The sequence below is a fragment of the Leptosomus discolor genome, chromosome 7 (genome assembly GCF_034619465.1).
Source record: "Leptosomus discolor isolate bLepDis1 chromosome 7, bLepDis1.hap2, whole genome shotgun sequence".
Lineage (NCBI taxonomy): Eukaryota > Metazoa > Chordata > Aves > Leptosomiformes > Leptosomidae > Leptosomus > Leptosomus discolor.
Window position 1 is genome coordinate 26,665,664 of NC_141397.1, and position 14,355 is coordinate 26,680,018.

The 14,355-nt window shown below is 37.4% G+C and overlaps 1 protein-coding gene across 2 annotated transcripts in view; it reads right to left on the reverse strand.

Annotated features, from left to right (window-relative positions):
* SEPTIN7 (septin 7) overlaps positions 1–14,355 on the reverse strand; it is a 61,810-nt gene that overhangs the window by 12,399 nt on the left and 35,056 nt on the right. For both annotated transcript variants that reach the window (XM_086468095.1, XM_086468094.1), the window contains exons 3-7: positions 8,531–8,631; positions 7,807–7,941; positions 5,006–5,123; positions 3,112–3,204; positions 1,828–1,924 (exon numbers count right to left, since the gene is read on the reverse strand). In XM_086468095.1, the coding sequence (XP_086324221.1) occupies positions 1,828–1,924; positions 3,112–3,204; positions 5,006–5,123; positions 7,807–7,941; positions 8,531–8,631 (544 nt within the window). The remainder of the gene's footprint in view (positions 1–1,827; positions 1,925–3,111; positions 3,205–5,005; positions 5,124–7,806; positions 7,942–8,530; positions 8,632–14,355) is intronic.

Here is a 14,355-nt window from a genome sequence, read left to right on the forward strand (position 1 = left end):
TAACTTTATGGTCCTTTGGAGGCCCTGCCAGCACAATTGTATAATTAAGGACGAGACACTAACTAAAGACCTCAGCCTAAATACAGCTATATCCAAAACCTTTAGAAGACAGACTGAATGCAATGTATTTCTCCCTGCCCCACCAAATGAGTTGCAGAAGTCTTCATTTTTATTGTAATGTGGATTTAGTTCTGTATTAATTAAGCAACGGAAGGTCATGTATTTAATTTGATTCACCCGCCTATGGACCAAAAGAGAGCACTGGCAGTAGATGCCAGCTATTCCACTGTGCCTGCCATCGCATCACTGTAGAAGAGGCTGATGCTGTGAGTGGCATTTCCCTGATAGATAATGAAATGACACTGGAGAAAAATGCACATCCCGGAACTCTCTGGCTTGCAGACAGAGAAGGCAACGCACAAAGCTCTTAGCGCAGACAAAAGAAAGGCACGAGGCAGGTTCCAATACGACCCTGAAGTAGAGATGGACATTTTCATTGGAAGGAGGGAGAAAAAACAGGATGAAGGAACTAAAATAACCCCAGTAAGTTCAGTGAATCTTACAGAAAAAGGAAGTGTGTAGCCTCTTTGTGTGTTCATCCTATATCTGCACTCCTGCATTATTTTATTTCATGGTTTTACACAAACTGCTAAGTTCCACTGAGATAGTACATGAAGTCATACTCCCAAAAGAGCATCATCTCCGAGTATTCTGTCCTTAGCTGCCAGACTGAAAGCCACTTAAAGAGGTTCCTTTTAGTTAGGCTAGTTCTTCCCTTCCAAAAGTTGTACAATCACATGAATGTAAAACACCTCTGAAGTTTGTTTTAAAATAAAGAAAAGCAGCACCATTTTGTACATCGCCAAATGCTAATGCAAGAGCCTTAAATAAAGCTTGATCCTCTCTGGTGCAGCTGGTTTTCACTTTCTGCCAAAACCTCATTTCCTGCCAGACATGCACTTCAAAGTGCTACAGCATTGCTCTTTCAAGTATTGCTCCATATACTGCTTGATGGTTGGGGTTTTTTTGTCTATTTTACACTGCATTAAATTTACAGTCCATTGCCCTCGGAAGGCAGAAAGAGCGAGGAAAGAAAAAAAAAAAATCTTCTCTTTATTCAGTACATGCAGACTACAAGGAAAAAGTTCAGTGACCATGGAAAAACTGTTTAATAGTGGTTGTTTCACTATACAGCATGGTGCAAGCCATGCCATGTGTCATTGAAATAAGTGAACAGCATTAAAGCACAAGCAATGGTTGCCAGAAGAACATGCAGTTATCTTCAAGCCTCTATAACAGTAGAAAGTAAGTTTTGAATTAATTTAAAAGAAAAAAAAAAAAAGAGACAACTATCAAAAGTATTCAATTCATTACCAAGTACCTTCCTGTTGCTACACCCCAGCAATTAAGACCCAGATGTCTTGGGCAAAAAAATATTCTTCCAGAAACGTCAAACTGAAGTTATGCTAGTCAAGCTGATCTTTATAATGTGAATTTTTATTTATAATGTGAATACTCTGGAAAGAAGAATTTAAGAAATACATAGTTTTTATATGAAGAAAATTAAAATAAGAATGCTAGCAAACAGTTGTAATCCAAGCCTCATCATTACTGCAATTAAGCTACTACTAGTTTTACAATTCCTCAGCGAGGCTTCAACAGGGATCTGCCTGCTAAGTTACATGTTGCTGAACTTTTACACTGTTCCAAGACTATCGGGTATATTCACTAAATTTACAGACCAAAGCACATTCAAATGGAACATTTCAAACACAGGCTAATGTCTAGTAAGTTTTAAATGGCTAAAAAATAATGAGAAAGCCTTACCTTCTGCAACACCCCATGGGTACTGCCTTCCTCTAACTCTCTTGCCATTGACTTCAATGATCGTATTACTACCTACCACAGCAAGAGGTAAACGGTCCTACAAGATAAAGTATTACTTTAAAAATCAAAAAGTCTACTGCCAGAAGATACTGAAAGCACGCCCACGTATAAACTTGACGTAAGCTGGTTTGGTGCTCTGACACTGCAATGCAGCTTACCCGAAATGCAAGAATAGTTATGTTTACTGATCTCTGCCTAGTTTAATGACGTGTATACACACACACCCCCCCTTTGAAATTCCTCACACTGTTGTGTTCTGTAAATTTAGTTAAGAAACAGACATCACCATTACTTAGTAAGCTAAGCAACAGACAAACCATTTCCTATTTATTCAATTGCACAGTAATTATTTATCAATTCACATTCCCACTGGCTACAAGGACTGTTACTTCAACTGGATCTTGTTCCCAGTTCTCAAAGGTTTGGCAAAGAATGACTTCAAGTTCTTGTTTTCAGCTGAACCAAAATTCCCTCCAGTGTAACAAGCAACAGAGGAGCCAAGAGCTGAAAGGAACAGTGTACAAAGCAAAGTATTCTGGACCGTTGTCCTTGCTTTTATTCTGCTCTTCTCCTTTAGGCTTAGTCCCAGAATATCTTCCATTTGTGCTATTTGTGTTTGTCTATCCTAGGTGATTCCCGCAGTTAAAAAAAAGCAGCTTGTACAGGCTGTTAAAGCTACTGAACAAACAGAAGCAAGGCTCAAGAAACATATACAAGATAGACTCCAACACAAAAGAACAAACCCAAAACAAGAGTAAACAAAGAAAACACCTTTCAAGAGCTCAACAGAGCTTTTGATTTTCTTTAGTCATTCATCTCCATTATGGTTTCAGTACATCAATTAGTCAGACAGCTATTAACTGTAATGCACACACTGCGCCACTGCACACCTCTGAAAGACAGCCCTTACCTCCTTCAAAGCACAAACAAAATGTGGTAGGTGGATACAAGTCAAATAAGGATGGAATAAAGTGATCTTTCAAGAGTTTATTAAATGAACACGTGATCTAGCGCTCTCATTCTGAATTTTAGTCAAAGCACTTAAGTCATCTGTCTAAGTGTCATTCATTGCCTCTGCTGAGGAACAGTGACTCTTACAACAGCTTTACATCTGATTTTTATCTTCTAAACAGTTTGGTGGGCTTTTCATTAATGACAAAAAGCTTTTCACTTGCTTACTCTCCCCCCTTCCCATAAGCAGTTTTTGAAAAGAAAATTATTTACCTTTATCTTTTTAACAATCTTATTTTCTTCTTCATCATCTGTTTCCGGAAATTCATATATTTTAATTTTGTGTTCTTGGATTTCTTTCATTATCTAAAACCAAAAACATGTTATTTGTTTGAGGGATTCATACTTTGTAATAACTATTTCTTTCTGCAATCTGATTCTCCCTCCTTTTGTTCGATATGCAAGAATCTCATACATTAAGGTGACTAACTTACATCACAAAACTTGTACATGTTTAGCACCACCAGGTGACCCCAAGGAATCATTAGCGTGGCCATCTCTCCTTAGCCAGGAGAAGACAGGATCAGAGCCAGAGACTCACAGCTGACAGAATACCATCCATCAAGACAAGGCAGCATGAAAAAATTGAATGTCATTTTCCTACAATGGGGCAAACGGAGATTTACACTAATGGGAATTCTACCTGCACATGCAAAACTAATACCACACAGATTAAATTCTCAGACTAGTCTTGCAATTAAGTACCTTAAAAAAAAAAAAATTATAGATAACTGCAGGCGTATTTCAGCCCTTTGAGTTCCCACAATAGCTACTGCTGTCACTCCTATTCTTTTCAGTTTCTAGCTCACCTGAGCATCAGTTGCTTGAAGCAGGATCACCTGCCTATTTTAATAGAGCTCGTGACTGACGGACTGACTCCAGCAGTTTGTTGTGTTGAAAAATATTTGCAAACACTAATGAAAACTTAAGAATAATTGACAGCATCATCAAAATGAGACTGTACTGTTTTAGCGCTCGATTTGTCTGCAGGATATTTTTAAAAACAAGCTGATTAGTCTTCCAGAATTTTAGAACAGAAAAGTATCAGACCATTTCGCTGACAGCGACACTGCCGAGCCCTGGGGAATATTTCCGGTTAACGGGTTTGCAATCTTTTAAGAACATTAAATTTCCAATTCATGCATAGACTTCTTTTCAAAGTTTGATTTGGGAAAGTCTTCCCTATTTAACATCAACTCATTGATAAAGCTGCTTATATATTAAGAAATACTCTGCTTTCTACCATTTTTTCCCCCTTTACATCAATAAAACCCCCATAAAATGCAATCAAAACAGACTTCAGGACTGTAGCACCTTGCTTAAGTTCCTCCAAGGCAGAAAACATGCTTTGATTTTTTGTCTTAAGAGTTTTGCACACAATGCCTCTTAATGCCAACTACTTTTCAGAACCTGTGTTCTTCTAACCTAGGACTGGACACAGTTCAATAAAACAAACTTCATGCCTTGTCTTGTCCTGTTCTGGGTCCTCCTTATCCTCCTCACAGTGTACAGTAAAGTCTAAATGTTCTACTCTGATCATGTAGTTGAAATAAAACATTAACTACTTGGAGACATTAATACCAAAATTTATTCTACAAATACAAAGAAATGACATCAGTTGTATCAATGTTAGAATTATCTCACCGTCTTTAAAATGCATTACCACAGCCCAAGACTGAACAACAGGTATACCGATTTTCATTTAATACCTGAGGCAACTTTAGTAAATACAGCACATCAACACAAAGTGAATATCACAATACAATCAATAATACTGTTAAATACTTTTTTAAAAAAAGCACAACTTCTATTAGGCACCTAAACCTTCAAAGCGCTCTTCCTCCCTTACTGATTTTTATCTCAGCAGTGAATTATTTCACTTGCCAAGAATCATACTACACTTGAAACCTCTTCCCCTGAGGATAGAAAGAAGATTATTTCAGCAAGAAATATAATTAAATCTAGAGATATAAATTACTTAGCTTTGCTGTCTCGAGTCGTTGCTTCAGGGTTTAAACTTTGCATGTAAGAAGTTAAATCTCACCATTTCCATAGGGATCAACTTACTAAATTATCCCATGTTGTAAATATTAATCTGTCAACTCACCTGTTTTTTAAACTGTTGGCATTCCTCAGGTGTAAGTGTGTCTGCTTTGGCAATAAGTGGAATGATATTCACTTTCTCATGCAGGCGCTTCATAAACTCTATATCCAAAGGCTTAAGTCTGAAAAACAGCATTAGAGCTTTGCAATTTCTATTAAACAAGAATGTACAAATTATTTGAGATTTGCCCTGACAACTACTCTTAAGACACTGATTTATGAGTGATAGATGCTTGAATGAAATTCAAAAGGCTACCTGCAACTGCTATAAGAAATCCCCTACAATTGTATAATACCAGAGGAGTAAGTCGTAAGTTAACATTACTAGTAGTCATGAGACTTCTGCTAGCTGAAATTACACTCATTTAGGCAAGCAATAAGAACACTCCTACGAAGGCAGAAAAGCTTGTGTCATCAGCTGGAAGACAGTCCCATTTAAAGCCTGACTGGTAAGAGTTTACAGTTGTGAATCATGCTCTGTTCACAGACACAATGTTAGTTTCTGAAAGTCATGTTTATGTTTCTTCCTGAGAGTGGGCTGTGAGATTTTTTTTTTATATATTAGGTTGCTGAATACAGTAAACTCTGTGGCCTGTGTACAAATGAAGTACAAATATCTCATCTCTAAATCGCTGTGTATAACAAAAAGATCATTGTGAAAGTGGATGACGATGACATAAAAACTAAAAGACACCCACCATATGGGAATATAAAACCAATGTGGATCAAAGAGGTCAATATTTTCCTGCTTGCTGAAGTAAAGTCACAAATGTTTTGATGCATTAATACTTCAGAATTATAGCAAGTTTAGTCAGGCTTAAAGGATTTAACAAGATTATTTCTCATATAAAAGAAATTAGGATTAAGAACATTAAAACCAGATTCATTTGGTACTCAAATTTAGCTGCTTCTCCAAACCATACATAAAAGAATAAAGAAAACGTTAAAGAACAGATCCTTAACTTCACTTTAACATTTTCTACCCACCACTGAATTTCTCAGCTTCTCAATGAGTTTCCATTAAACAGCTAACATTAACACACATCTAGATGAAGAGCACTGGTTTGGCTGTCCATTCACCTGAACATACCTTCCCTCTCCTTGCTTCAAAAAAGCTACCGAGGGCAACACCAGGTTGAAGGGCAGTTCAGCCTACAAATGCTTTAATTCAATGTAAATACAATCATGCATTAACAGTGAAGAGTACACTACTGGATGGGTTACATGTGCTGCAGTCTGCACAGGAAACACAACCAAAGACTGCACCGCCACAAAAACTAGGTAGGAAGTGAGCAACATCCTTTCAGAGAAGACAGTATCTTAAAAGAGGAAATGAATGCTAACAGCAGCAACAATTTTCTCTGTGCTCCATTCATTTCCCTACTTGGACGACAATTCTGAGCATTTACTCAGTAATTGAAAAACACTGCGCAAACCCAGCTCAACTTTACGCTTTTTCCCACCCTCCAAGAATATACGTGTACAAGAAACATACTTCTCCAGCTTTTAGCCTCACAAATTTAGTGACGAAAACTTAATTTATCTGAAGCATTGCCTTTATTTTGCCTCAAACAGTTTGTACCTCCCACTGCTTTATTAAGTTTTAACAGATAAAAGCGGGGTTGTGTAGGGAAGACAAACGTCTCTTGAAGAATCTGAAAGTTCACTCAAAAAAGACTGACTAACACAAGGAATGGATCATCTTCACTTTATTTGAATGACATTTTGTTTTGCACACTAGTAAAACCGTGTATGCCAAGGATTCAAGTGTTTGCATTTAAAATTGACATGCATGTTTGGCAAAACTGACATCACAAACATTCATGTTGAACAACAAAAAAAGTGTTTAATTAGGGCAAGTCCACATAAGAAAAAACCCCCTCTTCTCCACCCCACAATATTTCTTTCCAAATTCGAGAAGTGTCTCTCTCGTTCAAAATGATTAGAACCATTCCAATGCTAGCTACAGAAGCTGAGCGTAATAGCTGACATTTTTCACTGCCTGAGGACTAGTCCTCAGATTTCCTTCATTACTCCCTTCAAGAAGTTTTACAATTTTTGACCCATACAATGGAATAGGCTACATATCTTCTCCTCCTTCTGGTTTTCAAGGTGTAAGTTAAGAGTCTCTGACAAATTTAATCAGTTATAATACAATGATAAAACTCTAAGCAACCAGCTTCAGATACAGTCAATCCGCATCTGGAAATGCAGTTCTCCCTCTCTACCACTAGATAGAAGTCTGAGCAAGTTAAAAACTAAGCAGGGGTGGAAGACTGTGTAATAACGGGAAAAAAATCCAGAATGCCTATACTGGAATTGTCACCAGACAAAGGATTACACCTCAGGCGAATTAAAGTATGCTTATAAGGATGCATGAAACTTCCCATCTTCAGTTTATCATTAAAATCAAAGGGATGGAGGAAGAGTGGAAAGGAAAAAATCGCGTTGCTTCAAGTGTGAACCAGTTTCTCCTTCTAAAGAGGAGTGTGTGAATAAAAGACATCCAGATCACACGTAGATCTAGTGCTTGTGAAAACTTGTGTATTTTAGTTTTCTAATACTATTTTTTGGTTTTTTGTTATTTAATTAATGGGCGATCATGTTTTCTGGTGTTCGAACTTATTACTTGTCTGGATTGCTGATGTCTGACAAGCCAAAATAAGCTCATCTTGAAATTAAGCATGGTCTGCAGGCCATTAAGAAAATCTTATTTGGAACTTTTCATAACTAAGAATGCTAAATTTGGATGTTTATCTGAGATAAAAGACAGAGAAAGGAAACATAAAATACACTAATACGAACCCATGTCCTGAAGGAGCAATGAAGTATAAACAACACTGCACTCTATTATCTGGCATCTGACGTCTGTTCACTCGAGATTCTGCATTCAGGTAGTCCTCAAATTTACTGTCAATGTAGTCGATAACTGGCTGCCAACTGCAGAGGTTACATGAATAAAAACCTGTAAGTTATATCATTTATGTAAAAAAGTCTGTCTTTGCTAACAAATAGATGTACACTATTTCCCCATGGCTTGCCTTTTTTTTTTTTTTCTTTAAATTAAGAGACTTCAAGACAGCACAGTTTAAATGACCAGCTCCTCAGCATACAACCAAGTCACACAGCTCTGAAGATACAATCTGTGAGTTCACTGGAAAAAAAACCACTTTCAAACACAATTACCTTCATTGTAATAGCATTAAATAGAACACTTAAGAAGTAGCCAAAGGAATACGCTTTACTGGTCACATCTTGTGACAGCACAGAAGTCTGTTCTGCACACTGCGTATGTGGATAGAGCGCCAAATGCTCCATTCACTTTAAAGGGAAAAGCTGATAGCATTTCAATCGAGCTATAAAGGTACTTGGAACTACAGTAGTTAAAATCTTCAGCTAACTGAAAAGTTTAAAGGTGTTAATATTTTAACTGAAGATAGAAGTGTGCATTTAAAAAAAATTATTACATCACACACACACAACATACAATTCAGAATTACTGTGGGAGAATATACAAAGAATGTCTTACCAATTACTATTATCCACAGCATCTCCAAATCCTGGTGTGTCAACTATTGTAAGTAGTAACTGAACACCACCCTCTTTGATTAAAACTTTTGACTGCTCAACCTGCAAAATGAATAAGGCAAGATTAAGTTTTTAGCAATTTAGTCACCCATCTTAAATTGGGAAAACCACTCAACGAATAAGAAGTCTGACAAAGAATTGCTAACTTTTCTGTTTCAGAGGGATACCAGGTTCATGTTTTGCTTATAAAATCCCAATAATTTGATAATCATTAATTATTTTTTAAGGATAAAAAAGGAAAATAATTTAAATAACGTTAGTATCTTACTAATTTAACTAGTAAAAAAAACCCTTAAAACCCCTAATCATCAACAACCAAAACAAAAAAAAAAAAAAAAAAAGAGATATGTTCTGAGGTATCTAGATATGCTGAGAAACCAGGCATTATACTTTATGAAATCATGAACTTTGGTCACTTCAAAGAAAATTACACTTTTCAAAACTAGTCCTCCTCCCAGGCACCTTAAACTCTACATTTCTAGTCCTGTTAATGTATTTTTAAGAATACATCTATTCTCCAGCTAATGTAATGCTTGGGAAAGGAATCAGACAGCAATGGTTTCCTGTTACAAATTGATATTGGAAAGTAATACAATCTAGCTGTGATCTGCTGATCTAGACCTCACGTGACCGTAATAGATCAGTTCCTGTTAGCTCAGGTCACTGATGGAAACCTGGCTCAGAAGGCAGCCGCACCAGCACAAGGCATGATGCAAGATCTGGGCGTGGGAACGCGTGCCTCAAGTTGTGACCACCCATCTGCAGCGCAGCTCAGTCAGCTTGCAGTAAGCATGACAAACAGATGAAGCATGACGTGACAGAGAAAATTCAGGCTAAACAGCAGATGGATTGCTACCTCCTTCTCTCTACTCACATCTCAGTAATTATTGATAATGCCAACATCAGGTGTATCTGCCTGAGAAAGTGCTGTATGCCACTGTCACACCACTCTGATCCACAACAGTAAGCAATGATAAACTCATGTTAGCGTGTTGGCTCTCACGTTTAATCATAGCTTTTCCCCTGATATGGAGACAATTTCTTTTAAATTACTAGTGATGCCATGTTCTAGATCTGTATGCAAGAAAGCAAATCATGTGCACCATTTATTCAGAGCCACACAAGAGTCGGCAGGCATTGATGCCACCCTGTTGCTCATTGCTTAACATTTCCTAAGCCTCCTGAACCGTGACTGGGGAGAGAAAAGAAAGTTATATTTAACTAGATGAACAACTGCAGGAGCATTCAGAAATGAACTTCCAGAGAGAGCAGAAATGTGGATAATAAATCCTATCTGGATAGTCTCTTGACCAGCTCAAGATTTGAGAGAGATCATATCGATGCTGCTTAAGCATTTGCACATGCTTAGTTACAGAGCTGAAACAGACTCTTTCACAGCCACACCTGAACATTCTTGTAAACACTTTGCAATCACTGGTTACATGATGCAACATAAATCTACAAGAAAAATTAACACTTTGCAGACAGTCAAACTAAATACCTCTTGCACAAGCAAAACTGATTCCAATTCAGAAGAGAATATACAGAAACACAGAAAATAGTAACTAACTGCAAAGAAAGCTCCATATTTAACCTCCGGGTACGCAGGGTGCTTTTTATCATCAGTAGGGATCCTATCCAAGCCAGATCAATCCCTTTCACTACTAGGTCTCAAAAAATTAACTCACCTACACTATGGCTGTCTACAGTATGCGATCATCATGAGCTAGTTCCTCATCCAACAAAGAGACACAAAAATATCAGTAAGGCAGCTTCATAAAACAAGAGTCCCTGACACTGGGCTACCTGCATGCTAGTCACAGAAGAATCCAGGTTGGGATGGGCTTGAAGGTCACCCAATTCAATCTCCTACTTGAGTAGGCCTTACGGCTAGGGTAGGAAGGTTTAAGAAAATAAAAAACCAAGCCACACCCATCACCTTAAGAGATCACCAAGTTACCGTTTACAATAACTGTACAACTCCTATCCTGAAAGTGTCCAGTCCCAAACTGTGAGAACATAGGAATACATGCAGTGCTTTAAAAACTTACATTTTAATTGTGGTGAACGTATTTTCCACCCTCAATACTTCTGTAGGCAAATTTTATTGTACACAATCAATGCCAGAACTCCAGCCAGTAATCCCCAACCACACAGTCAACTCAGCCAAGAGTTTACTACTCACAAGCTTTAGCACACAGGAGATTAACTTCTGATTCCTCGCATTCTTTTTGCTATCATGAATATAGTAACCACAGAGCCCTCCTATAACCAAGCTCTCTGCAAGTATAAGAAACCCATAACACTTTCAACACACTAGAGATGATGCTGTACTCTTGCCAAGCTTTACTCTCCGACACAAAAATTCCCAGTAACAACCATTAAATTATTAAGCACTCACAGTAGAATGCATTTACAAAAGAAGCAACTAATAAAACGTTATCTTGAACATGTGTTTATACCAAAGGAAAAGGAAGGTCAGGAGATCCCTAGAAATGCCACACCAAACATTTTTCCTGATTCTGCATGCCTGTACAACGTAAGTGTGGCTAAATTTGTGAGGTCACCTTCCAACAAATGGCCTGCACTAACAACCTCTGCAGACAGTGCTAATACCTTACTGTGTGGTTAAGGATTTAAGTTTATTCTTATTTCATAAATTCATGTAGGTACCTTGCTATTAGAGCAGAGTTCTCAAAAACCTACAGAACAAGAACCATTAGTTGATCAGATTAAATGTCCTATGCTTGTGTTGTGGACAACCAGACCATATCCACCATATATTGTAAGCAGCAGAGACCACTGGTAAGAAAGAGATAGTAGTGAAGAACCTGCCATAAAGCCTCTGTACAGTTGCATTTTTCTAACTTAAATGGATGTGTCCATACATGGTCAAAGGCACAGAAAGCAGCAACATCTGGAAAAGATCCAGAAAATCACTGTAAACTACTGTCATTCATAGTTAAGCCTCCAACTGCATCCTATCATCTAATTTACAAGTATTCCCAAGGGATTCGTGGAAAACATTAGTTCAAGTCTTGGAATTTAAAACTTTTTATTAAAAGTCTCCTCCAAATGGCCATTTTCCCATGCACTCCAGTCAACTGGGTCACATAGGCCTCCTTGGCAGTTACTACAGAGCATTCATGGCTTGATACTTGTTACAGCTTGACTACTTTTAATGGATTAAACAAGCCTTTACCATATCCTATTTAAGAGTGTCAAATAATGATCAAAGAAGACATATTTCATACCCATCATTTCTGAAGAAGTTTCCTTTGAATTCATCTGACAACAAAACACTTACCATTAACCAGTTTCCTGTGTTTTCCATGAAATTAATACAAAGGACTTGCCTCACAAAATTTCAAACTGCAATTGTTTTCAAGCCCAAACTGCAGTTTGTATTTATCGATGTGAGACTCTTATGCAATTTCTGATCAATAAGTTATTCCTACCATATAAGAGCAGGCAGTTATCACCACCAAGATTTTAGGATGCTCTGGTGGTCTGCATCTCTACCCTACAAAACCCTTGACATCCTCAACTTAGAAAGGCTTACACTGGCAAAGAGTACAAAGCTCATGGATCCAAATAGCAGCTCCCACTGTTATTTCTTTGATTTAATATTTGACTGGAATCACCTCCACATCATACACATAGTTGCTAGCACACAAAATTTTCAAGGTTGTAGGGGGAAACAATTTTACCCTTGCTTAGACATTGACACTGAAATATGACAGTTTCATTTCCCTTTTTAAAATGCTAAGCTACTGATTTTTCATTCATCACAAGCAACTGAAAGCAAAGCAATGTTGCACTACGAGCACACCTCAAAAAAACACTCATTAAAGTAAACAATAGTTTCTAAGGGGGAAGGTGGTCTTTAAATGTATTTTATTCCAATCATATTATTCGCTAAGTCATGGCAGACCCCAATTCACGACTGAAAATAGTTTTGGCTAGCTCTCAGCCACCCTCAGGCTTTAGCCCACACAGTGAAAGTAGGAAAAAAATGCAACGGCTTTTCAGTCAGGGCTCTGTTCAAGCCCTTCCCCTCCCCATCCCAGCTTTACATGCTTTAAAAAAAAAAAAAAAAAAAAATTTTTTTAAAAAATTTAAGTGAAGCTTCCTGAAAAGTATGGGGTTTTTTATTCAACCAGTAAATTAAACCACCTCTGAAGAACACAAAAGGTCAGGATGAACACATAATTTAATCTTGCCACCTAACAGAAGAAAGTACTTAAATCAGTTTCCAGAAGGTCCACACACACAGTTTCGTTTTTTCTTACAGTGATGCACCTTTAGCCACAGTGGGATCGAGTTATCTTTGAAAGAGGTCTTGTTATTTTTTTTTGTCAGTTTGTGTGTAAATTCTTCCTATTACTTTTTCCAATTTTTTTTTAAAAAAAACCCACCTTCTAATGACAGGGAATCCAATCCCCACTAAGTTATTTAAACTATTAAGCCAATGAACATAACCTGAATTGGTTTAGCTTCTCCTAAACCAATGTGTAATCAACAGTAATGAAATCACACTACATCTCTCTTCCAATAAAAAATGTGACACCTTTCTACTTAAGTTTTCCAACATTCACTGATAATGTCATTAATAAGTACATTATACCAGAGCTTAACTATTTCCACAGCTTTGCACACCTTTTCCATTCCACTTAACACCCCTCTGAAACAGGTACATAAATTAAACCCTTCTAATTCAAATAATGGTCTAATGTCCCTGCTAACAAGCTTTTAAGTCAATTTAGTCAGTCGCAATGGTTTTACATTGAACTGTTGTTCAAAAGGTTTCTTCATATTAAAAAATGGATATTCTGCAATGAATGCATTTTATATTAGTATTCAAGACTTTGATGTTGAGCTAACAGACAATGTCATGTAACCTTCTCAGTACAAGCGTAACTAACTTCTTCCTGGCCCTCTGGTAATTATTCAGTGTACTGGGATTGGATTAAAAAAAGCCTTACCCAAAACCCCAAACAAAAACAAACCAAAAGACCCACAGAACATTAAAGTCAGTGGATCATAGCATTGGAGCACAGTTATTTAATTCCATTGAATAAAAAAAGCATTAAGTTTTACAGCTTCTGTTTATCACCTTGAGCACCCTCCTAACTCAACAAAGGCTTAATCACTTTATGACAACTCTGTAATCCCACAATTGCTTCAGCCACAGCTGAGGGGGTGCGAGACTGTCATATTGGAGCTGGAGGAACTCTGCTGGACAATGGCAGCAACAGTGAGCACCCTCGGTCCTCATCCGTATGAAGTTAGATTACCACAAGCTACATTCACCAAAATCTTAAACAAGTGTGTGATGTACATCAAGAGAGATAAACAGAGCTCACACACCCTTATTCAGCTGCTCAGCTGTGGAGGTAGAAAATACCCCACTGAAACATAACATATCCTAAACTATCCACAACGTTATTTAATTGTTTCTTAGTATTAGATTTTAGGGGTGGGTTTTTTTAATAACCTTTTTATAATACAAAAAGCATGCTCCTTTTCTTGAGAGAAAATGTAACTGACCAGTAGAAAATTATTACACAAAACAAATGATCAACTTCAGTTTTCCAGTCTTTGACTAAATATTTCAGTTGTATCATGCACTTGGAGGAATATCATCTTTGTCTACGCAAAGTCAGGCAGCTTCACTCTAGTCTCTGATACGTTTCAGAATAACAGCTTCTAACAGGTAAAAAACATACCACAAAGAATGCAGGCTGCAGAAAATTGGTGGATACT